At 48.3% G+C, this 26,063-nt stretch overlaps 1 protein-coding gene across 8 annotated transcripts; it reads left to right on the top strand.

Annotated features, from left to right (window-relative positions):
* Positions 1–138: 138 nt before the first annotated feature.
* Positions 139–25,196, top strand: NAB1 (NGFI-A binding protein 1). 8 transcript variants are annotated; one of them, XM_025152071.3, is made up of 8 exons: positions 139–572; positions 5,001–5,834; positions 11,233–11,366; positions 12,391–12,442; positions 17,822–17,932; positions 20,096–20,237; positions 21,416–21,565; positions 22,680–25,196. In XM_025152071.3, the coding sequence occupies exons 2-8, from the start codon at positions 5,016–5,018 to the stop codon at positions 22,769–22,771; spliced, it is 1,500 nt and encodes a 499-aa protein (XP_025007839.2). In that variant the 5' UTR covers positions 139–572; positions 5,001–5,015; the 3' UTR covers positions 22,772–25,196.
* The last annotated feature ends 867 nt before the right edge of the window (positions 25,197–26,063 follow it).

The raw sequence follows: 26,063 nt of genomic DNA, 5'->3' as shown, positions 1-26,063 counted from the left end.
GGAGCTGCAGCACACGCCGGCCTGCACGCCTGGGAGTGAACCCGTTTTGGAGGTCACAAGGAACCGGCAGCACAGCAGCAGGGGAAGCACGTGCAGAAGGCTGGCCGGCTTCACACGGGGGGAAGGAAGGGCACGTGTGCCATTTGCACGTCACCTCTGGTCGTGTAGCGCAAGCTGTCTGGCAGTCTGTAGGGACCAAGAACACAGGAGGCAGCCCTCCGGCTGGGTAGGAGTTTTAAAACTGCTGAGCGTGACTGCACAGCTTGCAATCGTTATACAAAAAGAAGGTCTGAAGTGGGACTGTCTCCTGAGCCGAGGTTCTGCTCCCTGTTACTGGACCCGCCTGGTCTATGTGCTTTCCTAACGTTACAAAGCCTTGCACTGCAACCACCTCAAAACCGAAGCGTACAGCGCAGAAGTAGCTGTGAAGTTACCCTGACCGCTTCCAGCCCTTCCTTCCCACCTGCGCAAGGCAGGCAGCCGCACCGTCGCATCAGTGGCTCTTTTAGAGCGGGACGAGAGCAGCGGCCGCGCACAAGCCGCGTTTCAGAGGGGCGCCCTGCAAGACCGCGGTAACCGTCACGTTGTACAGCCGCGGTCGTAGCGCCTGAAGGCGCGTGCGAAACCCGTCGGGGTGGGAGGGCGGAGGCAGCGCCGCGCGCATTTTTGCGGTCTCGCCGGGCACGGCGCGCCTCGGCTTTCTCATGGGAACCGCGGAGTGCCCGGGGCGGGGCCGCTGCTCTCCGCTCCGCTCGGCTCGGCTCCGCTCCCCGCGGGCTCCCTCTTCGGGAAACTTTTCCGCCCGACCAAGCGCGGGGTCCGCCGGGCGGCACCGCCCCCCCCCGCCCCGCTCCGCTCCTCTCCTCTCCTCTGCCGCTCCCGCCCCCGCGCGGCGGCGGCCCCCGCCGGGCTCTGCGTCACGCGGCGGCCGCGCGTGGGCGAGGGGGCGGCGGAGCGCGCGGGACCTCCCCACGTGACGGCGCGGGCGGCGCAGGCCGCTCCCTCCCTCTTTCCTTCCCTTTCTCCCTCCCTCCTTCCTTCCCTCGGTCTCCGAGCGAGAGCGGAGCTGGGCGGCGGGGCGGCCGCGCGCCCCCCCCCCCTCCCCCCTGGCGGCAGCAGCGAGGACGGGCTCGCCCAGCCGCCCCGTCCATGGGAAAGGAGGAGCTCGGGCCGGGGGGGCGCTGGCAGGAACTTCGGCGGGGCTGAGGCTGCGGCTGCGGCGCCGGGACGGCGGCGAGGGGAGCCGCGGGCGGCCCGCGGCGGAGGCCTACCGCGGGGTACGTGCGGGACGGGGCCGGGCCGGGTGGCGGCCCCGTGGGCGGAAAGCGGCCCCGCGGCGCCCGCTCCGGCGGGGGCGGGCCGGGCGGAGTGCTGAGCTGGGGTGAGCGGAGCGGGACGGGGGGCGGTGCCGTGGGGCTGTGGGGCCGCCGTGCGGGAGCGGCGCCGGTGAGCGAGGCGGCGCGGGGCCGGGCCGCTCTGGTGCGGTGCGCTGCGGTGCCCTCATGCGAGCGCCGCGTGTTTCGGGTTCGTTAGGAGTTGCAGCTCAGTAGCCGAGCACGGAGCCCGCGAGCGAGGCGGTGTTTTGGCCCATCTTAGAGCCAGGCGAGACTTGTTTCTTTTGCAAAGTGTCGCTGCCGCTGCTGCAGCTCCGTGTCGTTTTCCTTTCCTGCAAGAAGTCCGCTGGAAGCGCTGCGAAAGGTGATGGATGCGCAAAGCGCGGCGCTCGGCTCCGAACCCGTTGCGTCGTCGGAGACTTCAGGACGCCCCGAGTGCTGGAGGTGCATTATGAAACAGCGACCCGTGCCTCATACGGGAATGCGGTGTCTGCCCCTCTGCCCGTTGAATCGGTGCCGCTCGGGTCCCGTCGGCGTGCAGCGCTACCTCCGAAGGCGCGGTTGGGTCGGGCTGCGGATGGGGGCCCGGGGCGGTGTTGGCTGCGCTGCCCTCCGCTCCCGGAGCCGCCGCCGCGGTCAGCCGTAGGGTGGGGGCGGTGGGGGCGAGGGAGGAGGCGTGGAGCGCAGCCTGGCGAGGGCAGCGCGGGGCCGAGCCGTGATTTCCTGGTTCCTGCGCGGCTGGCACAGCGCGCGGCCCGACGTGTGTTCCGAACAGCTTTTTCTGGCACGGGGAATTTCCTGGCTTCTTTGTTCTGCGTGAGGAAGGTGTAAAGGATGAGCACATATCCGTGCAGCCCCTCACCTCGCCTCGCATTGCGGCCCTGTGCTGTGCTGTGAGGGCTGGCAGCTGGACGTGCTGAGCGGGTCCGTGTGCTCGCTGTACAGCAGCACGCCATTCAGGTTGGCATCAGAGGAGCCTCCTGGGTTGCTGCTCCCAAAGCAGCTTGTTGGGGGTGGCCATGGAAGAGGAGGAATGGAAATGGCCCTGGTGCCCTGGGGCCTCCTGAGATGCTCTCCCTGCTGAGGAGCATACGCAGTTTGTGGTGTCTGCTTCTCACTGCCTGCCCATTGCATAACCCTTCCTCGTGCCTACCCCTTGTCCCAAAAGTGCTGTCCCTGCTGCTCTCGGAAGTGGCAGCAAGGGTGAGAAGAACTCCTTTGGGCCTCAGAGGAGCTGTTTGGACGTCTCATGAAAGATGGGTAGCAGTGGTACCCTGATGAGTGGGCGCCCCATGGCTGGTGTTGCCCAATGGACAGGCAGTGAGAGCAGCACTGTGTCCTTTGGGTTGGGGGCTCCTGATTCTGGCAATGCCACACCGCTGTCTCAGCAAACCCTTGGTGTTGCTTGTTCTCCTGTTTGTCCCGTCTCACGTTTCCAGGTTGAGCAGCTCACTGCCTCCCTGGCTGCATAGAGCTGAGCTGGGGAAAGGTTGGGCAGGCAGCACAGCTGGCAGGGAATGGGGTTGTGCTGTTGGGAAAGCTCCCAGGGGCTCGGGATGGTGCTGGGGTGAGTGCAGCCCAACTGGAGGAGCTCAGCTCGATGAGAGGAGAAGGGAGGTCAGAAGGGGGAGTGTTTGGAAACGTCTGCTCTGCGGAAATTAGAAGCCATCTTACATGGAAAATTTGCGTGGCCCTCTGAGGAGTTACTGTACTAAATTTGGAAAGCAGAATTGGTCTTCAAAGTATGAAACAAGGGGATTTCAGTCTTGCTTTAAATGCAAACCTCAGTGCAGTCTGAGCTGTGGACTCGCTGCTGACGCCTCCATAGTACATATTAATCCAGTTTTATCTGTCATGAGGAGATTTGTTGATTAGAGCCTGTAGGTAAAGGCTGCTCACGGGCTCTGGCTGCTTCTTCCAGCCTGTGGGCTGGTAAAATTAGCTCCATGCCTTGCCTGGAGCACTTGGGCTGCGTGTCATTCCACTGCCACCTTCGTCTCAGAATTCAATTTGGTTCTCCGCACAAAGCCCGTTTATGTAGATTTATGTAGATTCGGTGCAGAGATGGATGTCTCTCAGAGAAAATGGGTACTCTTGTAGCAGTTACATAAACAAGTTGATCGGTGTTATTGATAAGAGAGAGGCACCATCGTTTGAGGCAGGAGGGTGGGAGCGGTTCACTGCAGTGCTGCTGATCTGCGGGCCGTCAGTGCTGTCTTGTCCAAGTCTGCATGGATGGGAGGGCTGTTGGAAGAACTTCTGGCAAGCAATGACAGTTTTTAGGACACAGAATTACGTGTAGGATCATTTCCTTAAGCAATGTGCCTCGTTTTCCTTGTTGCTGCTCCCATCTTGGAGCGTAGACAGTACGTACTTGTTGTGTTTGGATTTCTGCTGGTAGATACGTGAAGATGCATTCATTCTTCTGCCAGTCCTGTGCTGTGGATCTGTTTTTTTGTGTGTGTCATCAAACTGGTTTCCCCCACTTTGTGTTCTCTAAGTGCAGGTTTTGGGGTGTTGCTGTGTTTTCTATTGAAGCACGGTGTGGTAGCAGGGGCAGAGTAATGCTGGCAGACCAGCTCCTTGTTGTAGTTCTGCTACCTTCAGAACCAACTGCAGATCGCATGTTTTAGGTCTTATTGATGGGTGGTTTAGCTTAATACACTAATACTGGAAATTATCTGCTCGTAGCTGTGAAAGCAGCCGTGTAAGCGTGAGATCTCAGGGTTCTCTGAAGGGTTTCTTATTTGAGGGATTACTGTGGCTAGCATGGGTTTGACAGAAATGCCATTCTCCCAAGTTGCAACCTGTACAGATGGCTTTCCTGCAGCAATGAGGACAGGCGGCTGCTGCTGTTTGTCTCTTGGGAGCCTTTGGTGTGCAGTTGCTGTACAGGCGAGTGCTATTTCATCTCGTAGCTATCGATGACCCACTGCTGTGATCAGATGCAACGGGCAGGTGAATTCAGAGCCATGTTTTTAAACTGTACGTGTTGGAATCCACCGGAATGCTTGTTTTGTCTGTGGATGTCACTGCTGTGTTGAAGATCAGCAGAGACATTAGATGCTGTTTATATGGAGGGGTAAGAATGGTAGAGAGGCTCGGTTGTGAAGCAGCCCCTTGCTGATCCAGCTTTGTTCGTTCTCTGGGGTTCTGTGAAGCACTGCTTCCTTTTTCTGCTTTCCCCTCCCAGTGCTCCAGATTGTTATGGAGGAAGACGATTGCAGAATTAAGGAGAATCAAAACTGGTGATTTTATTTTCCGCAGAGGATCAAGTAGTCGGTAATGCTTTTGTGATCGTTTGATTTGAAGGTGTAAAAGAAGTGGAGTAGAAGCAGTGAGCAATATTGAGTGACATTCTTGGGAACAAACATGAGGTGGGAATGCTGACAACAAGCTGGTTTCGTGTTTGAATCATCGTCTTTGTAGGTGCATCTCAGTTATCTACTGGTGTGTGTTTGCACAAGTGTTTCAGCTGAGCCTCTTGTTGGATAAGATCTTAACTGGTCAACAAAAAAAAGAACTACTGCTGGTTTTATCATTTCCAAATGTGTTCTTGTAATGAGAGGGGGGGAAAAATCCCCTCCTTCCAGTTGGCAGTGGGGGGAATGCATCTGAGTGTCAGCGTTGTGGTGTTCATCTTCCCTCTGCTTTTGCTGCCTGCAGGTTCTGTCATCCGTGATGGCGTCAGCGCTCCCCAGAACCCTCGGGGAACTGCAGCTGTATCGAATACTACAGAAAGCAAACCTCCTGTTCTACTTCGACGCCTTCATTCAGCAGGGTGGTGATGACGTCCAGCAGCTCTGTGAAGCAGGTGAAGAGGAGTTCTTGGAGATAATGGCTCTGGTAGGCATGGCGAGCAAGCCGCTCCATGTGCGACGGCTGCAGAAGGCCCTGAGGGACTGGGTCACAAACCCTGGGCTGTTTAACCAGCCTCTCACCTCCTTACCAGTCAGCAGCATTCCCATCTATAAACTGCCAGAAGGGTCTCCTGCGTGGCTGGGGATATCCTGCAGCAGCTACGAGCGGAGCAGCACTACCAGAGAGCCGCACTTGAAGATGCCCAAATGCGCCGCCACAACTTGCGTGCAGAGCGTGGCTGCCAGCAAATCCGATGTGGTGGGGAGCCTAGCGCTGCAGGGCAGCAGCGAGCCCAGGCTCTGGCAAGGACAGCACACGACAGAGAGCGAGCAGAGCCTCTCCCCGGCTGACCTCGGCTCTCCTGCATCGCCAAAGGAGAGCAGCGAGACACTGGATGCTGCCGCTGCGCTGTCCGTTGCTGAATGCGTAGAGCGCATGGTTCCCTCCCTGCCCAAAAGTGACTTCAACGAAGTCAAGGAGGTACTGAAAACAAATAAGAAACTGGCAAAGATGATTGGTCACATCTTTGAGATGAGCGATGAGGACCCTCACAAAGAGGAGGAGATCAGGAAGTACAGTGCAATATATGGCAGGTTTGACTCGAAAAGGAAGGATGGCAAACATCTTACTCTCCACGAGGTAAAGTCCCTTGAGCAGCACTGGGCTTCCTCCCCTGTTCCTGCACTGTTTGTGAGGTGCTGCTTATAGAATACACTTTCCATGAGCACTCTTGACTGGACAATGGGAGTTGCGTGTCTTGCAAGAGATGTCGCCAGCTCTGCCCAGGAGTAGAAGTCTTGGGTGAAAAAGAAACACCCTTTCCTGAGTGTGTGTGTGTGTGTGTGTGTGTGTGTGCACTGCTGACTTCACAGCTTTGTGTCATCAGACTGCTCGGTCACCGCTACAGTCCTCCAGCAGAAGGTTTAAGCACTGAAGTAGCAGACTGGTATTGCACTGAGCATCCTCCTTGGGACTCCAGGTGCTCAGCACCTTTCTAAACCAGTCTTGTCTTCATATTCCCTTGGGCCTTTGAGCCTAAGCTGGTTGTTTAGAAGGCTAATAACTAAGATGACTTGTGTCTGGTAACAGAATGGCCTGGCTTGGTTGCTACGCTCTGTCCTCTTCTCTCAGCTCTAGACCCTCCTCTGTAGCTCATATGATGTAAAAAGGGTTCTGCAGATGAGGTTCCTAACCCTGGTGAGGTGTTGTTGTGATGGTTGGGCGAGGATGAAGCTTAATGGTCCAACCTATGGCATGTTCTTCAGGGAGCACAGTGATCTTGGGCCATCCAACCCAAGTGCAGACACTGAGAATTGAGAGGAGAAGGGGAAAGTACTGCCTCCAATAATGATGGGTGGCTGTACTCTGAAGATGTTTTCATCGAGACCTGCATGGTATCTGTTACTTCCTGTCCTTAGCGGTCTGTGCAGGCCTCCTTTGCTTTGATTCTGGCTTTCTGGAGGCTCGTGCTGCATGTGTTGTAACGCAATAGGTGTGTCTGTGCTGGGAATGGTTCCCTCGTGCCAAAGTGCAGTACGAGAGGAGAGCAAACATGAAGTCAAAGCAGTGCCAAAACAACTGTAGATATGAATGCTGCATCAGCAGTTTTACAGCTAACAGAGATTGCAAAATTTCAGTTGGATTTAAAATTTGGCATGTAAGGCTGAGCTCCCCAAAGGGAAGGCAGTGTTTGTGCTATAGGAGTGCCAGAAAGGCTGTACTGGCTTGAGCCTTTTTTCACTTCAAAAGGAGGTTCGGTGGGTGTGTTACCCATAGTTCTGCCCATCAAACAAGATTCTCTTTGTGTTTTTGAGGACATGGGCAGAAGAAAACCATTTATTTACATTCCTGCTTATGTGTTCTCACTTAAAAGGCAGTGCACGTTGCTAGCAGTGACTTTACAAGGGCTGGAACAGCAGAGCAGGGAGACACTTGATGGGAACTTGTCATTAGTCAGTTGTGCTTGCACTACGTCTTTCCGTTGCACACCTTCACTTGTTTGCTTTGTGACTTTGTCTGTGCATACAATGTACAGAGTTCCAGTATGCAAGAACAAATGTAATTGTAGCCTTTCTCCCTGTCCTTGCAGAAGCCTCTCCTGTAACAGAACTTGTGACTTATGAGGTGAAGGCAGGATTTGAGAGGCTTAATTGTGAGGTGCCCCGTGTGTGTTGCTGCAGTCAGGACTGGGAGAAAAGGATTCCCCTCACATGAGGATGGGTGCAGCCAAGGCCTGCAGCACAGCATGTGCAGCTGTGCACTTCTTCCATCTCTTTCTGGAATAGGAGCTGAAGGAAGTAGTCTGAAATGTGGGCAGACGTATCCTCAGACAGCAGGGTGGGCACTGGGGGGCAGTGTGTGTGTGAGGTGTGCTGGGCTCAGCAGCCCCTCTCCAAAATTGGTGGTGTGAGCAGTGGATGCTCGTTTGGAGGAGCAGGGTGCCAAAGGACTGGAAGAAAGGAGGGCTGCTCTGCCTGTGACTGTATCTTAGTGCAGCTATACAGATCATGTAAAACCATGTTTAGAGCTCGAATGAGAGCATGGTTTGGCTTTAGGAAATACTTGTATGGCTGTTATGACTAAGGGCATGGGATCAAAGGAATGTGTGGTTGACTTATGCCTCACTTACGCATGTGAGGCCTCACTGAACTTGATGGGAACTGCACACATGCAAACAAGAGGCATTGGCTCACAATTGCTTTACTGTTTGCTTAGAGAGGCTGGGTATCACCAAGATTTGTCTCCAATGGTTTTCTCTCATTCCTGCACTAAAGCACAGAAGACACAGATGCTGCATGGCCGCTGACGCTGTTTGTTGTTCACAGTTTAGTGAACTAGGGTTTGCCTTTTTCATGAATTCAGTTCCAATGGATTTTTATTTTCTATGGCCTGAGCACTGAGCTGCTCACAAGGAAGGACCTGAAACGAGCAGGGAGGTGAGTTGCTGCTCGTCCAGATACGACGTTTCTGCACATGGTAATGCATTCCAAGACTGCCCTTCTGCCTTGCGGTTCAAAGCTCCTCCTTGCAGCTGGCATTGAGCAGCTGAATAAACTTACCTGTGAATTTAAGAAGCCTGAGCAGAGGATTGCTTCTGAAGGTAACGATCAGGGCACTTCTGACTCCTCAAGCAGTGTGGAGTTGCATGCAGACTTGCCTTAAGCTTGGTGCTGAGTTGCTGAGAGCATTCTCGTACTGTGTGATCACTGTGGTGTCCCAAGGGGCTCAAGCAGCCATTAGAGACCAGTGACAACTGGAGCTGCTGAGCTGTTCTGAAAGTATGTGCTGTTGGTAGCATTATCTGTGTCAGGCACTTCTCTTAGCCCCAGATCCCATGCAAAACCTGTGAAACCAAGAGGCTCCAAAACTATTAAGCGTGTTCTCCTTAACCCGTCCCCATATCCCAGTGCTGCACAGCTTTTCAGGCAGGGAGAGCAAGTCATGTTTGAGGTTGGAGTGCAGGAAGGCTGCGTGTGAGGCATGGCCTTGCACTCGGTGACTGTGGCGTGTTTGAGTCAGACCTGTACTGTGCGTGTTGCTAGTTCAGTACTTGTCTGGGTACCTATAAAACTGAAAGAATCCTGTTTAATAGTGTGAGAAACAGGAGTAAGAAATACAAGCAATAAATTCTGTCTAACTCGGTGTCTTCCTTTTTCTTTTGTTGACTCAGCAAAACAGTAAGGCTTAGTATTTAATTGTGTGATCCTAAATGAGGAGAGGGAGGGGGGACGACTATAAACCCTATCAGCTGGGAATGTACCCATCGTGCTCTGTAGAGCCTGTCCGGTCACGTCCTGCTCTGTCATCAGGGCTTCCAGCATACAGAACGGTGCTATTCAGGTATGCAGTGCTTTCTCACTGCAGGGATGTGCCTCCTGGAAAGGAAGGAAGCCATGATGCAGTTCGGTAGTCTGGATGTGACCTCAGAGGAGAAACCAGGAAAAGTCAACAAACATTTGTCTTTTCTGGTGTGTTAGGATAAACAGCATTGGTCTACAAGTACCCAAAGTGTTCAGCCGTTTTAGCTCTTTGCAACCTTTATTGGGGGATAAGAAATACTTGGAATTGTGTTGTAAACATTAGTCATGTTATTCATCCTGTGCAAAGTAATAGCTATCACTGACAGAAATTAGCGCCTGCTCTGGATGGTAATTCGTGCCATAGGTGCTGTATTAACCTTTTATTTTTGTGTTATTTTGCCTGGGCTCTTTCTGAGAAAGGTAGCCATTATAGCAACAGTTCCTCTCAAATGCTAATGGTTGGTTATTTCAGCACGTTGTTCCGTCGGAGCACAGCAACCTGGAGATGTTGCACAGGGTGAACTTCAGCTTTCTGCTCTCCTACATCTGTCTGGGGGCATTTTTGGTGTGCACAGACTGAAAGCTCAGGCCATGTATCCAGCTGTTACAGATGTGCTTGTGTTCTGCTTAGCATTCAGGTATCACAGGAAACGCCTTAATCAGATTGGAGGTTTTTATGCTGAAGAAGAGGAAAAAAGGCTTCTGAAATAGCAAGGAGAGCAGTTCTGTTCCTTGTGTGGTTGCACTGGGCGCTGACTGCTGAGGGCATCTCAGCTCTGCTGCTGCGTGTTCTTCTCACCCTCCCGGGAGGACTAGCAGAATTTCCCTTTTGGCTGGCATTGGGAGCTCTGCCTAAGGATGGTGTGTCTGTGTGCTCCTCGTGTCATGTGATGGCTTCCGTCCTTCAGGGATGGAGCTGCAGTGGCTCAAGTGAGCTGCTGAGCTGCCATGTAATTCGGGAGCAGTGCTCTGCACTGTGATGGATAGCGAGGTGGAAGAGCACGTCCTCGCATTAGGGGCCCCTGGTGTGTTTGTGCCCAGCTTCAAGCATGTCAGCCTGCACGCCGAGCCGCTGCCACTCTGCACTGCCACCTCGGCCAAGCAAGGAGCAGGGATGCCACAATTCAGCCTGTAAAGAGCATCTCACTGTGCTTGAAATACTCACCTGACTTCTCATGTTCACTGCCCTGAGACTGATACAGAGCGTATTGCTGGTGGCAGCTGCTGCTCTGAGGTTGGGCCCACCTGTGAAGCCAGGGCTGTGCAGAGCAGCTTCCTTTTGGAAAACAAAGGTTGGTGTGCCCTCTCAGAAAGGACCTGGCATGCTGCTATGCTGTCCTCTTGCTGCTGTGCCTCGTGCTGACTGCCGGCTGCTCTTTAGTTGAGGAGGAAGTGAAAATGTCTCATCGGCCCCTGCTTGCTGCAGAAGGAGCAGGAGGGATCTGTTCTGCATCCCAGTGCTGGTTTGTCTCATTCCATCAGCAATTACGTTGTTTGGCCGTGGTGTTGATGGTGTGCTTTGCAGACAGCGATGTTGTTAAGCTGCTACAATTGCTGGCAGCATCACCACTTTCTATAGGCATCTGAAGTACGTTATGAAACCTTTTTGAGCCTTAAGGCTTTTTTTTTTTTTCCCCTCTTTATCCAAGTATTGCCAGCAGCAGAGCCACCAGAAATGTGTCCCAGCAGGCTTGGCAAAACATCCTTGAAACTGGTTACATGTGATTCGTGGCTGAAGATAGTCTTCACAAACACCAGGGTGAGCAGCATCGCTAAAAAGGAGTGTAATTGCTTCTTACACCATCCCTTCCATGCAGTGTATGCTGTGCTCACCACGGAAAGCCATCTGTACCCACACTGTCATATTTTTCCAGGTCCGGGGCATATTGCAGGGATAGAAATAGCACTCCCTGTAAAGCAGGCTCTGGGAGCCAGGCAGTGTGAGTGCTCAGAGCTCTTGGCTTACACAGGGATCTAATTAGTGCTGGGGTGAGGCTCAGGCAGAGCACACGGAGGGCATTTCAATGGTGTTTTACTTTAAGGGACGTCCAATGGCTTTTGTATCTTTTCTCATGAGCTTGTGTGTGTGAAGGATAGAAATAAATGGAAGAAGCTCTCCAGGCTTCAGTTTACAACAATAAGTAATGATGAAAGCTTTCAGTATCTCAGGAGAGGGTACAGAGATAGTGGGTGAAAGTACCTGGAGTCACAGCTGTGTTTCTGTCTCTCATTTGCAGCTAACAGTTAACGAGGCGGCCGCCCAGCTGTGTGTGAAGGACAACGCGCTGCTGACCAGAAGGGATGAGCTCTTTGCTCTCGCTCGGCAGATCTCCCGGGAGGTCACCTACAAGTACACCTACAGGACCACCAAGTAAGGCTTCTCTTAGCTCTAAGGGCCTTCACTTAACCACTCTCACAGCATTTCTGAAGCACAAGAGACTCTTCCTTCTTGCTCTCTAGCCATCAGAGTGCTCTATCAAGGAAGGTAGGGCAGTGCTCTCTAAGCCCTGAAGCTTTTACACTGCTAAGGTTTAGCTGTTCTGAATCACCTTTTTGTTTGTGCTCTGGTGTGCACATGTGGCAATGGTGGTGCAGGTGGGAGGGCATCTCAGAGGGTGGCGTTTCAGGTGTTGGAGGCATTTGAGTGTTTCAAGGTTGATTTAAATAGGTAGAGTAGCCAGAAGCTTCCTAATGTGGGGTATTTTGGGGGTGATTGTTGTTGCTGGTTGTTGTCTTTAAATAAATGGATTGAGTTTGCTGGTTTCCAGGGAATGAGACAGATAAGATCACAGGGAGTGTCCTACAAACATGGTTGGAAAAGACTGAAGCTGAGTCCTAATTGCAGTTGTTGATGTTCTGTTAGGTGAACTGCTGTAGAATAACAGCAAAGGCTTCATAGCTTCTGAGTGCAACTAAAAACGAACCTTCCGTTGTATTTATTACTTCCAGGTACTTTCTATGCATTGCTTTCACATTTTAACTCTGACCTTTATTGCAATATCCTTTCAAAATACATTTTCATAATACTTCCGGGGGCCTTTTGTGGCTATCTTCTGCTCTCCTTCCTTCCATGCTGACTGTATGTAAATACAAATCCATTCTGAGCAGTCGAAGTGGCAGGCGTTCCTGTGGTTCTCTGTGCTCAGGCAGGTTTCCTTGCTGCTCAGGAGGGTGCACGAGCCCTCTGACACTTCTGAGAGCAACACAAGGCACTTGTTTTCTTCTCCTCTGTGCCCCAGTGGTTTTCAGTGCTGAGTCCAAGTGAATTGGATGCTGTTCTGTGCATCTGAATTCTCCTTGCCTTACTTGTTTTTTTCCTTGACTGTTTCTCATTCTTATCTCAGGTGATCAGGGTTAATCTGCTGTTTGCTAATAACAAATGTCTTCTCTTCTAGATCTAAATGTGGAGAAAGGGATGAACTGTCACCAAAGAGAGTCAAGATAGAGGTACAGTACTGTGGCTCCTGTATTTCAATCCATGCTTGCTAAACTGTATTTGTATTTTGGAGGCATCTGTGGAAGGAGCTTTGTTAGAAAAATACTTGGCAGACAGTTGATGGGTCTGAGAGGGAGGGCAAGAAGCACTGCTGGAGCCTCTGAAAATGTATGTGCTTGTTGGAGAAAGCTGCAGGAGCAGGGCTAGAGACCAGGGTTTGCTGTATGGGAAAAGTGCTGTCAGTGTTTTGCACTCGAGATGGTATAGAACGAGGAGGGATGGACTGAGTGATATCCTGTGGTGGAACAAACCCAAGTGCTGTAGGAAATGTGTTCCCATCAGGCCTCTTGCTTTGCTATCAGTCTTAGGTGGGCTGGGATTTGTAGTGGCTTTGATTTTTTTTTTTCTCTTCTTTCGTTTGGCTTTGTTTTGTTTTTTAAGTTGCTTGAGTCAACTTCTGGTCTTGTCCAGAATCCAGAGTTCTGGGTACAGATGGGTGGGGGAGCATTGGTGAGCTGTGACTGTGCTATAAGTGATAGGAGAGACGCTGCTGACAAGTCAAAGGCTGGCTAAAAGCTGTGTATGTCAACAGACACGGTTTTGCCTGTAGTGTTCATTTACGGGATTTTGCAATTAGTTTTGGCCCAAAAGCACGTGTGTACCTGGCTGCTAAATGCAGCTGCACAAGGCTTTGCTTAGTGAAATGAGCGTTCTGCTTTTTGTCAAGTTGCCACTGCTGGGAAGTAAATGTGAGGGCTTTTAAAAAGTCACTGTAGATCACTGTAGATATGTGTCCATGTGTAACTTGTAAGGGTAGCAGATTTCCTTTCTCATTTTCTAAACCAATTGCTGGTTAGTTTTGACACGGGTCTCTAATTCGTTTGTGGTGGTGTGGGGTTTTTTATCGTGCTGCCTGCTCCAAGAGGTGCAAATAGAAATGCAATTAGCATGTAAGCTGGGACTGAGCTAGAATTGCATGTCATGCAGATGTGTGATGTTCTGTAACTGCAGAGGGAAGCTTTGTCGCAGTGTGTAACATGGGTTGTGGTGAATGATGCACCAAACACAAGGCTCTCCTTCTTCCAGCTTTGTTACCTGTCCGAGGGCTTTTCCTGTGCAGCAAACCCCAGTGGGAGCACTGAGCTTTGAAAGGGCAGTTCTGAATGTGTACATGGGTGTGCTCTTTCCTTATTGCTGTGTCAGTTCCACCAGTCTGCGTACAGTTGTAGTTTGAGTTGATAGAAAGCCAAGCACACACACACACACACACACACACACACACACACACAGCATTTACTTGTAGCTTTCATAATAATTCTGTAATGCCATTTAGATGTGTTGAGGCATGCTTTGACCTCTTCAATCCATAGGAAGGAGCTGGCAGAAGCTTTATTAAAGGATTTTATGTGCCTTCACTCTATTGCCAGCCTTGACCGATTCGTTGCAAGGTGGTTGTTTGGTTCTCCCTTCTCTTTTGTCCAGCCCAGCCTTCGTTGGTAAGAGCTGGTGGGGAGCTGCTCCTCTGGTGCTTGAAACAGTGTTTCCCAGACAATTAGATTTCTGCATTAGGAACCTTTTCCTTCATTCAGTCACAATAGATGATGAGCAAGTCACTGAAGTGACACACTGGGGGAGGTGCTTTTTTTCCGTAGGATCTTCATTGAAAGAAAAAGTAAAATCCAAAAGCAGTGGAAAACATGGGAGGAAGGAGGACAAGGACAGCCCCAGGGAATCTGCATTCTCTTCATTTTTGAACGATGAGTCTGGCAGCTCTGCTTTCTCAAGACACTATTTAGTGGGGTAATTCTGAGAATGGATGTGTGCTTGGCTTTGTTTTTATCTAAAATTGACAGTCATATTTTAAAATGCATATACAGATTTCGTGTCTTCGTTGTGCAAATCACTGCTTCAGAAATAAGGCTGTCCCCAAAATAAGAAATTGAAAATCAAGCTAAATGAAATTAACTTTCATATAACAAGGTAGCATTATTAACTGTGAAATGCCAGCTGTCGTTATCAACCTAAATGCCTCTTTCTGTACAAGGGGAGTCTTCTGAGCTCCCCGAAGTAAATGGTTGCTGTGGTGTGTTACAGTTCTGAGGTACAGTGCAGACTAGGGAGTCTTTTTCATAGGTGCTGGGGGGGGAAGAGGCAATATTGCTCGGGAGGTCATCCTTCTATCTGATCCCTTGGGCTCTTAGGGGTTGCGTTTCGGAGAAGAGATCGTAACGTTTTCAGTAACAGGAAAGTGGCAGTAAGAGCTGCAAATCTGTCTCTTCCTTTCTGGGTAAATACTCTTCATCCTGTTTCTGAAGTTGTAATACTTGACTGTGGCTCATTGAGCTTGCTGTCATGCTAATATTGGGATGCAGTGGGTCAGAATGCACGTGACTTGGTGCTGCTAGCTCTGGCTTCTCTTTCTTTTCCTTTTTTTTTTTTTTGTGAAGTTCATTCTGCGCCTCTGTTTTAAGGCTGCCCTCTGTATTCTGATTCACCATTCCCTTGCCCATTAGTCACTGATGTCTCTGGAAAGCATAGTCCAAAATACTAGCTGGAATTTGGAAAGGTTTCATGCCCTTTTTTGCATACTGTGATAGATTACTTAGAAAAGGTGAGTTAATTTCCTGAAATATAATAACACGTTTAAAAAAAAAAAAAAAAAAAAACACACCTAAAAACTGTGAAGGTCACACTTGTTCCAGCAGGGCTGTGTGTGCAAGCTCAGGCATTGCTGGGTTACAGCCGCCTGTGTACATTTATCCTCTTTACGAATATGAAACTCTCATAAGCGTTACAAAGAAACAGTATGCCGTGAATGACATCATATTACCTGTAAAAGCCTTTCTCTTCCCTTGTGTGCTCTCCCCCTCTTATTCACAGAGTGGGTGGGCAGGCTGTGGGAGTGAAGTGTACAGAGGAGCGGGGGGGGGGGGGGGGGGGAATCCAGGCAAATGAGAGACTAAAGGTGCAGAGAGAGTGAAAAAAGGAGTGGAATGAATTGGGCTTTAGAACCTGTTCTTATTACAAGAGAAAAATAAAGAGGAGTTGCGTTTCCTAAGTCTGCTCTGGAGGGAAGGCAAGATAGATTAATTGGGGTGGAACTGATGCTTCCTCTTGTATCTCTTTGGCATGGGTGTTGTGGGGCAGGGGCAGCCCTTATTTTGTCATGTTCGGTGACTCAGTGCCGGCAGCACTCAGAGCTCTGAGCTGTTTGGGCAGCACTTAGAAAGCAAAACAAGGCACAGGTGTGTCACACACTGCGCTCGGAGGGTGGGCTGCTCAGCTCCGTGCTGCTCTTTGCTGGGAGTGATGGGGTTCTCCTCCCAGACACACCACCAACAGACAAGGGAGGAGAGACACACAGAGCTGAACCGGGCCTTGCTGTCCCTGGACTTGTGGCAGAAAGGAACTGCCCTGTGCCGGCATCCCCATTCAGCTGAAGGAGACGGGTGGGGAAGGCTTGCAGAAGCTGATGTCACAGTGCTCTGTGGGGGCCGCAGGAAAGAAGGGAGAAGTGGAGGCTGTGAGGAAATGTCTTCCCCTGGTGCCAGTGTGGATGGAGGGGGAGGGAGAGCAAAGGCCCACCTCCGTCACTGCCGAGACAGTTGCGAAGATGATCAGCGTAAGTGTGGGATTTTGCTGTTTTTCTCAAGAACGGCAAAGGCTGTAGAGCCTACTGTTTGCATGGGAGAAATGTCATTAGAGGGAGCAAAAAAGCAGATGTGGGACTGGGAACATCTGCTGCAAGAAGCCTCTTGAAAAACAACCAAGCAGCGGCACAGCAAAACAGAGATGCTGTGCTGCACGAAGCAGGCTGCTCTTGGGTGCAGAGGGAGAGAAGCAGCAGGGCAGGCGTGGTGCAAAGCAGGGCCTGGCTCAGCATGGCCTGGCTGCTCCCTCCCCCAGCGGCAGGGGAGGCCTGTGAGGTGCTGCTCCACACTTCTGTGGTCAGCCATTATTGTACACAGCAGTGATGGGTGATGGCCACAGTGGCAGGCAGGGTGGCTTGCTTGTAGGAAGCAGCCTTTGCAGTTATATTGAGGTGTGATCACAGATACATTGTAAAGCACTGTGTTCCCGATTGGTTACAAAAGGACCCTCGGTGATATACGTTTTTGTGTGTTTGCTTTTCATCTTCCTAGTCACAGTGGTTTTTCCCAAACAAATTCAGGTCTGGCTGTAGGAACACGGTCAGCGCTCGTGGAAACGCACTGCAGCGTCTTTGTTCTTGGAGGATGAGGCTTTGTGGCAGTTCATCCGGTGATGAAACTGTACATACTTACTGTGTGTATTTTTCCCCGAGGGAATGTGTTGGGTGGATAAAAGCCTCATGCAATGATTCACACACGATTTCTTTCTCCCGAAGCATAAGGAATAATGCATTGGCATAGCACTGCACTGGGGGTCTGACCACAGCAGCTCAGGCTGCTGTGCAGCCCCCGGTCTGCACAGACCTTGTAGTCTGTGATTTTCCTGCAAGGCTCCAGTTCAGCTTCATTGGATGGCCATTTATTTATTTGGCTGTTGTCACAAATGCTTTTGCTCGCACACACTTGCCTCCAGAAGCCAGAATGAAAGTTAGGATGCATATAATGCTTTGAATAGTCAGTTAGAAATGCCACTGTTTTCAGGTTTGAGTCGTTCTCTGGTATTTTCTCAGATCTTAGCAGTCACCTGTGCTCTGCCTTTGTAGATGTTTATGGATGCTCCTCTGCTTTACATGAGCTTTAGTGCCAAGCAGGATAAGTTTCTCATCTTGAACCATTGCTCTGATTATATATTTATTGTAATGAAGTCTGGCAGGCTTTCATACAAACTTTATTTGCTTTATTTGTACATATGCAAGTTGCAGGAGAGATTTGCATGTTGTAACCATTTGAGGCTAAAAGAATTCTCGAATCCTGGTTTCCCAGAGTACCTGAAATCTTTGGAGTGTGTTTCATTTGGTTACACTAGTATGGTTTCTATGTGCAGTATGTTGAGTTTTGGGAGGCCTCACTCAGTTTCTCAAGGTTAGCATGGCCACCTGCTGTGCCTTGCTCTTTGACTTAAGTGTGTATTGAATTTCTTACTGTAAACAAAAAATGATGGGCCTGAATCTACCTGGCAAAGCTAGTTTGTATCAGTGACAACAATAGTCTGAATTCTCCTGAAACTGTGAGAAATCTGATTGTTTGTGTATGGGACGTGAGATGTACAGTGGGTACTGTAGAGAGACCGTGTGCATCCTATACACCAACTTAAATGTAGTGGTCAGCACAGACTCTGAATACCAGTCCGGAGTGGTCAGGTTGGGTTGTGGTGTTCTGTTGAGTATGCAGAGAGATTGGATACAGCAAAAATTAATCATGTCTTTCTCTTGGTGTTTGGTTTCTTCTTATGCCCCATAGGATGGTTATCCTGACTTCCAGGATGCAGTCCAAACGCTCTACCAGCCCGACAAAATGCCACTTGCTTTGGCCAAGGGGAAGAGTGAGGATTCAGCAGCTCTTAATGCCCAGGTAAACCAACTGCACTGCACTGTGAATGATATAGGCCGTGTCTTTGTACCTTGATTTCGATGTATTGGTTTGATGACTAAAGGAATTAGCTTCAATTTTCAAAGGCTACCTAGCTTATCTGTGGTTGTGTCACTCTTAATTTGGATTTACCTTCTGAAGCTGTTCTGACTGCGTTACATCTTTAACCTTGCTAATTCTGAGAAGGCTAAGCGTAGCTTAGAGGGCTTGAGAATGTTAGATGGCCCGTTGGAGCAAGTGTAGGGTACTGTTGGAACAGTGTGTGCTGTGTGCTTGACTTAGTGGCTATAAATGGAAACTTGTTGAATCTAGAGATAAATAGAGTAGGAGATCTTGGAGTCCTTGGTTCTGACATTTCTTTTTAAGAGGAAACTCCTCTAGATTTAGGAAATAGAGAACCTCTGGATATAAAAGGATACTTTGCCTTTCTCAGTAACATCCAGCTTGGTAGGAGTGCAGCATTTTCACTTGTCCAGAAGGCATCTAATAGATGAAGACAGGTTTCCAGTTCTTTTGTTCTGTAGTGTATCCCAGCCTTGAAGGCAAATGTAATCGTGGAATTTTCATGTAAGATTGTTTGTGATCAGTGTATCAGTTTCCTGAGATATGTTCCCCTGGCTCCTGCGTTCTTCTGTTGCAAAGCAGTGTCCAGTCATGAGAATTCTGTTCATTTTACTACATCAAAAAGCAACTGTGCTCCATTTCCGATGCCAGGTCACGATGAAACGGACTCAGTTTTATGTGCTTTTGGTCACTGGTCACTGCTGCCCAGCCGTGGAATTGAGATTTGTTTTAAGCTCACATGGACCTTCATCTTCTGTGGCATTTTATGGTGATTGGAACAATTATTGCAGTTCTATTTCTCTACCTCAGTTAAACAACAAAGATTACAGGAGTCAAATGTTAAATCTTTTACGCTCTTAAGAACAGCTTTTCAGTTTGAAGGTAGTAACAGGATTGACAGAGTAGCAAAACTAAAGCACAGTTGGAAGTAAACCATTTGAAAATCGTTTCTTTTTTAACCTCTTTCCCAAGACCAAGCTTGAGCTGTCAGCGTTCTTCTGCAGAGCCCGATGAGCTCTAAGCAGAGCAAGTCATGAGCTGTGTTGTTACCCTCCTGTCAGGGCTGTGGCTGTGCTGGAGGAGCTCTGCTCTTTCTGGTCTGTTGGGCTGTCACCACATGGAAGTGTTGAACTGTGCAGAAGAAGCAGGCTGCTGTGGGAAGGCAGGGCTTGGGTCATCCACCAGGAACAGCTGAGCACTCTGAAGATGGCATCACTTCAGTCAGCATCTGTGCTGGTTGAGACAGTAGGAGAGGTTAACCTGGAAGAGAAATGAAACTTCTGTTGATCCCAGGGGTTAATTTGATGTGCTTTGTGTTCCCATGTTCATGCCGGCTCCTCTACATAAACACTATTGAATTGTGATTTATTTTCTCTTTGTGCAAAACGCCCATTTGCATTCTTAAGAACGAGATGATATTGGAAGTTAGGATTCTCTTGGCGTTGGATCCACTGACACACACTCAGACACCATCTCCTCCCACGCTGTGCCGCATTGTTTAATTTCACTCCCGAGAGGTGCATAGGTCTTGTTCTTCTCCTAGACAGACATTTCACACCTTTATCCCCCACAAACACACTGTCATCCTACACTTCCAGAACGGCAGATTTTTAAGCTTGTGTAGTGCTGTTTCTTAAAATAAAGACTCCAAGATGTCTGGTGAGATCTTGGCAGAAGACTTTAGCAGATGTTGCCATCGCTCTTGGAGTGCTTTGTGAATGCATGCATTTGAGCAGAGCTAAGACATTATTTTTCACTTCTCTTGAGATTCTCTTCACGTAACTCACAGCCCTCAAGTGCAGGCAGTGTGTTTTCAATGTGTTTTCTAAGAACAGCATTTTGCATTGCATTTGTGCATGGATGAACTGCTGCAGCTTGGATTTTAAGCGACTCAGTTGTACAGTCTGAAAATGTTTATGGGTGCAAAAACACTTTGTTTACTTGATAGATTTGAAGAAACTGTAAAGCACACATCTGTACATATGAGTCAACAAAACTCTACATCTAGGCTGCTAGTCTTCTCATCTGATGCTGTTTTTTCCATGTTGTGACTCAAAAGATGTTTGTATGCTTTATTTGCAGTCTGAAAAGGTGATGGCAAAACAGATGGAGTTCCTTTGCAACCAGGCTGGATTAGAGAGACGTCTTTCCACGGGGTGTTACAGGCAGAACTCAGAAGAGCACAGCCCCAATGGCATGTCATTAGATAATGTTGATGGACAAGGTACAGTAGCTTCCAGGCACAGCGTTGCTGTCAGCAAATGCATCTGATGTTGTGCAATCGTTGTCAGTGGTGTTATTTATCTAGTATAGCACAAACAGAGCACTGAGCACTGAATGGACAAGATCTCTGCCCTGCGGTGCTTACAGTCTAAATAACACAATCAGGTGTACAGCCAGATTATGCTGTTACTGTCACACTGCTGGGCAAGCTGCTTTCCCTGCAGGTAATGTGCAGGGAGGGAAGAAGGTAGGGAGAATTCCTGTTAGTGAGGGCAGTACTTGTCTGTAGTTTTACCCTAAACTTTGAGAATAGAGCAGAGTGTTCAGGCTGTTGCACTTCATTTGTTCTCTTTCTTTGTGGAGATTGAAGGTAAAGCTGATAATGCAGTTGGTACCACCCATCCATCCTCCCCCTCCCCCCTTATTTCTTTTACCTATCTGTGCAGTCTAAGAACAAAACTTGAGTAGCTGGCTATGTTAATTACCATGTAAATTCCTTAGAAGCAAGCAGATTCTTAAGGTGTTTGTAGTAGCTTGTTCTTCCAAAAGCTTTTAGTTTTGTGGTGATCCATTTGATTTACCAGCTGGCTGCTCGCTAGTGTGCGTTACTCTTAGGAATGTTCAGTTTGTTTGACTGGTTTCTGTTTGGATCTCTATTTGGGTATTGTGAAATGGGAGAAAATGTTAAGTATGGACAAGAAATGCAAGCAGATCATTTTTTATTTATTTGTATTTTTAAAAGCTGGATTTTTTTTATGTTTCTTAAGAAGCGATAGAGGGAGAACCTAAGGGAATGAAAGCAAGGAAGCATTAAGACATGAATTTCCATGTGTGTATGTTGGTCAAACAGTGCAGTGCAAGCACACAGTAGGTGTGTGCATCCAGCTCTTCTTGATGCTTAGAATTGCTTTGTACTATTTACCCACCGTGCAGTGGCAGTGGGGATTTCTGGCATCTCAGTGGGCTTTTTGAGCAGATTAAGAGAGATTTGCATGGCTGTAGAAATATTCACTGCCTGTGGAATGGTGTACATACCGGCGTGTTCACACAGCTCTTGTTCTGCTAGAAATCTTCCCAACAGACGACATTTAGGATTCCTGACAAAATTAGTCTCTCTTGATTTTGTGCATTATTGCTTTCTTTTTAACACATTCATGTCTCACTGTGAACCCCTTCCAGGTGAAAGGCCGCTGAATCTCCGCATGTCAAACCTTCCCAATAGACAGCTGCAGCACATTTCACTTGATGGAGAGCAGCACATTGGAAAACCACTGTGCAGTGAATTGATCCGGCTTTACCCTGGTGGCGAGGCAAAGTCCCAGTCCTCGGGTTAGTTCTGTCCCTTGTAAATTAACCACTGCTTCTCAGAAGACCTTTGGTTAACCACTTAATGCAAGCTGTCTGTGGAATGAAGAAGGTAGCTCAGTCTGCAACTCCTTGCATGTAACCTTTTAACCAAGGCTTCAGACAGAGCTTCAGGAGCAGTGTTACTTCTTAATCCAGAAACAGATGTCCTGTTATTTGGGGTAAATGCAGGAGATGCAGTCACTAGGTTAAGATAAGCAAGTTCTGAATTGTGTCTGTCCTCAGGGAGGTATTGGCCCACAGTACTGCTGTTCAATACTTAGGTTGCCATCTCTCACTGACTGTAACATGGCTTCAGTCTGTGTGTCACGGAGTTATCTAGAAAAATCTATGCCTGTGACAGGGGGGGCAGTAGGCCCCATCTGTAAATGTACTTTTCATACAAAGACCTTCTATCTTGCCTGGTGCTCCTTCTGTACTCCGTATCGTGCTGTGTGTGCTTTGAGCTGTGTCCCACTCAATGACTTCTGCTCACGTTTATCTTGTTGTTTCCCTTTGGCTGTGGGAGAAACTCCTAAGTTTCACGCAAGACAGCAAAAACCCTTCGTGCATGGGTGCTTTCAGTTTCACAGCTGGCTCCTAAGATAAAGCCAGGAATTCTTGAGATTCTTACAGCTTGAGGAACAATAATAAGATCCTATCTGAGTTTGGAAAGTGCAGTGGGAAAGAGGTTATTGAGAGAGCAGAGGAAACATGCGTATCTCATGTTGGTGTGCTGGATGCTCCCTTCTGGTTTTTGGGGATTTTCTTTGCAGTTTATCTGTCCCAGTCAGCAGATGAAATTTGCCTTTCAGATCTCTAGTGAAGTGTGCATCCCTACTAAGCCCTGCTCCTGGAGGGGATGGAATTAGATCTGTGGTGATGACTCTGTCATCACTGTAATACAAATGAGGTTATAACGCAGTTAGGTTAAAGCCCAGTAGGAAGGAGAAGAATTTATCCATTTATTGAATTTGTAGTGTATGTATGGCTCATGAACTCTTTTTTTTTTTTTCCTTGAAGTAAGAACAGAATGTCTTTATTCCCAAGCAGTGTTTTTAACATCTCTTTTTCTTTCTTTTCTTGTCTTTCAACACAGAAGGCCTTGGTATCTTAAAGGATTTTCCTCACTCAGCTTTTAACAACATAGAAAGGAAGGTCATAAAAACAGAACCTGAGGACACAAGATAGTCTGGAACCTGTTCTGGAAACCGGAATCATAATAAGGAATGAAACTTCACAAGAGAAGAAAAAACAGCCTTAATAACCAGTGTTGCCTCATTCAAATAAGAGATTTCAATAGCCAAAGCATAAGAACTGGTCCAGTAATCTGTGGAAACAGAAAAGCAAAAGACACTGCAAACTCAACAGTAATACAAGTGGATAAACATTCCTGTCCAAGTGGTTTTATAACGTGGAAAGACTCACAAATTAATATTGTGGGTCTGCTTTATTTAAGAATGTATTATGTATTTGTATAACTTATCAAAGTAAATCTAGATGTCAGGACGTGTATAGAGTCCAGTAGATGTGGCTACAGTTCATTTTACTTGAAATTTCAGTGTCTACTTTAAGTGTACCTAGCATAGACCTGGTTGTTAAACATGAGAATTACAAACCCTTGGGGAAGTGGGAGCGTGAACATCATGACACAATGAACAGCAAGTTTGCAGCAGTGTTTGTAGGAGAAATGGAAGGTGGGTAAAGTATCTCCTGGTTTAAGATGCTATGTGGGTATAGCGTTTGGTAGACCTAGAGCCCAGTTCTGTACTATAGCAGATGTTCTTGACACTTCGTATTGTTACATCACTTGTAATGGTTTCAGCAGCCTTTGTGTAATGCACTTACAGTAGACTACCTATCTACAGTTGGGGAGTGTAGAAAATGACCATTAGAGTATGGAAGAGTTCTTGTTAGTGGTTCCCATTTTGATGTGGAAGTGTAACCGTTTGATACACCTTCAGTTGATTGATCAATTTCAGTACAATCACTGAAGTTGCACCCGATATCCAGAGAACATCAGATCTTTTGGAGGAGAGAGATGAGGGATTGCGTCTTTGCAATGTGACTCCTTATTAAGTGCTGTCCAGCCCACGTGATTCTATGAATATACCGTGTACTGCACACAGTATGCCAACACGTTTCTTTAGGTATGTGTTTAATTCACATCCGTATTCTTTATTTATTTGACAGTTTTTATTTCTTTTGTACGTTTTCACTTTTGCAGATGTCATTTTACCTGAGGGAAAATAATGGGCTTAAAAGGTTGGGATTTCCCATGCTGCGTTTGTGTGCATCCGTCTTTCCTCTGTGCACCTCCTGCATTGAGGATGGCTTTCCTGCAGTCACAGTAGTTATATGCCTTAGTTTCTGAATGCAGCTTTTTCCTACAGCGTTCTCTGGAGGAGTGAAGGAGGGTTAAAGGACACGAGTTACCATGCAGGGGGCAGATGGCCACGTTCAGCTGTGTCCTCCATGTCTGCAGCTGGCTCTGTGTCGTAGCTGTGCACTCACAGTCCATTGTACCCAAGTGCTCAGTGAAATGTGAGCTGAAACGTCTGCACTGCAGTCTCTTATCACTGTAAACATACCTGATTATTTGATCACTTTGGATTTGTGGAACAAAGCTTTATAGTAGAAACACCGGTAAATGACTTTTTATACTATTAAAATGGTTTTTTTTAATTGTTTCTTGACCTCTATGGTACTGTTTCACTTCCTGAAGTATCTTACTTCAAGTGATGGAGTCTGCAGCTTTGCTGTTAGAAGTAAGAGATGGAACATGTAGTTATATTTCCTCTTTCCTGTTGTGTGAGCTTGTAGTATGAGTAATTGTTTGGTTTGTAACGTTAGCCAGTGCCCTGGTTAGGAGCTGAGTAGTTTTCATGAGAAGATATGGGACTTGCTAAAGGACAGCTTCAGCTTTGAGCTGTGCAGCTGGAGTCACAAAGCAGCAAGCCTCAAGACGTGCAGGAAATGCTCTTTCGTTCAACATCTCAACTGCTGTGTGTGGATCACAGGAGAAGCTCTTAAGCTTGCTGGTCTTTTCGGTTGGATGAGAGGAAGGAGGCAGAGCTTGCTAAGCAGCACGCCGTTTCAGTTGAGTCCAGAACTGATTTCGTAAACACTAATTATTAAATTTGCTATAAATTAAAGTACATCACAGATTTCTGAGTTGTAAATACAGTACTCTGTGCCACAACCCCTTGGTTATCTCTAGAATGATATTTCAGGTTAGAAGTCCAACAGGCCATTTCAGTCTCAGCAAGCTGGAAGCTATTTTTTTTTATTGGTTTGCAGCTCTACCTTTTTTGTTTCTGTTTTTTAAATCCTGAGAGTGGAGGTGGGAGGGTGGGGGGGTTTCATACATTCCACGATGGCACCTAAGTTTGGTAATAGCAGATATTCAAGCATTGGTCTTTCCATGACAAAGGTCTTGGTGGACTGCAACTTGTCTGTTAATGGAGGCAGGGGGAACGTTCACCCGCATCTGCTCTGGGCGGGTTGCTGGATTCAGGGTGCTCTGAATCAGAGGCCAGCCCTGCAAATGATGCCTGTTCTTATTCACATGTTTATATTGTTGCTACAAAATAAAATTCACCGTGAGAACTCCTTAGTTTGCCCAGGGCTGTTGTTTATTTCTTTTCTTTTTTCCCCATTGTGTTCTCTACAGGGAAGTAGCTGTCTTTTGGGATACAGGAGGAGGGAGCATCATGAACTGCAGCTTGCTGGCTGAAGGCTTTTCCTGCTCCTGTGGTTCAATCTGCCACTATGGGTGGGTGGGTCTGCTAGGTGTGGCGGGCCAAAGGAAAAAAGGAGGAAATGAACTCCAACAAGGGGCTGCAGCGTGGCAGGCCTGCATTACACCACTCCCTCGCTCCCCCATGTCCTTATGTTTGCTCGGATGTGACCAAAGCAGAGTTGTGAGGAGATGATAGGAGGCAGTAATGGGCTGTCTTTGGGAAGTCAGGAGACAGAACGGCACTGCCCAGCCCTATGGCTGACTGCAGTTGTGGTGCTCCCCTGGTTCAGTCCGGTTTCTAAGCAGCACCCCGTATCTTGATAGGATGAAGCGATAGAGTTGGAAAACAGGAATTGTGGGGGAAATGGAGTGGGAAGAGAAACGTACAGGGGAGCAGAAGTGCAAGGAGAAAGGAGAAAACAAACCATCCAAGTTGCAGAGGAGGCGTGCAAGTCTGAAGCAGGGAGAAGCACTGGGTTCAATCCTCATACCTTCTCCTCGCACAAGCAAGAAGTCAGATGTGGGAAATCTGAAGAAATAGCTCAACATTTGCTTTTTTTTTTTCTGCACTTTGAGTATGATCCTGCCCTGTGCTAGAAGGAGGCGTGGAAGAGGCAATGAGCTATGCACTATTTTCTGAATTGTGCCACTGTGGGACAGAATGTGCCCCAAGGCTGTTAGTGGCGATGGGCCAAACTGCACCTCAACACCAGCAGAAAACACTTGGATTGTTATTTTTTT

The sequence above is a fragment of the Gallus gallus genome, chromosome 7 (assembly GCF_016699485.2).
Source record: "Gallus gallus isolate bGalGal1 chromosome 7, bGalGal1.mat.broiler.GRCg7b, whole genome shotgun sequence".
NCBI lineage: Eukaryota > Metazoa > Chordata > Aves > Galliformes > Phasianidae > Gallus > Gallus gallus.
The sequence above is the reverse complement of the archived record's forward strand: the minus strand, read 5'-3'. Positions and strand labels throughout refer to the sequence as shown.

Bases quoted from the DNA above. Each gene is read 5' to 3' on its own strand.
- NAB1 (XM_025152071.3), top strand. From the start codon at position 5,016: ATGGCGTCAGCGCTCCCCAGAACCCTCGGGGAACTGCAGCTGTATCGA. The intron at 5,835-11,232 runs GTAAAGTCCCTT...TCTCATTTGCAG, and splicing joins AACATCTTACTCTCCACGAG to CTAACAGTTAACGAGGCGGC. The intron at 21,566-22,679 runs GTTAGTTCTGTC...CTTTCAACACAG, and splicing joins GGCAAAGTCCCAGTCCTCGG to AAGGCCTTGGTATCTTAAAG.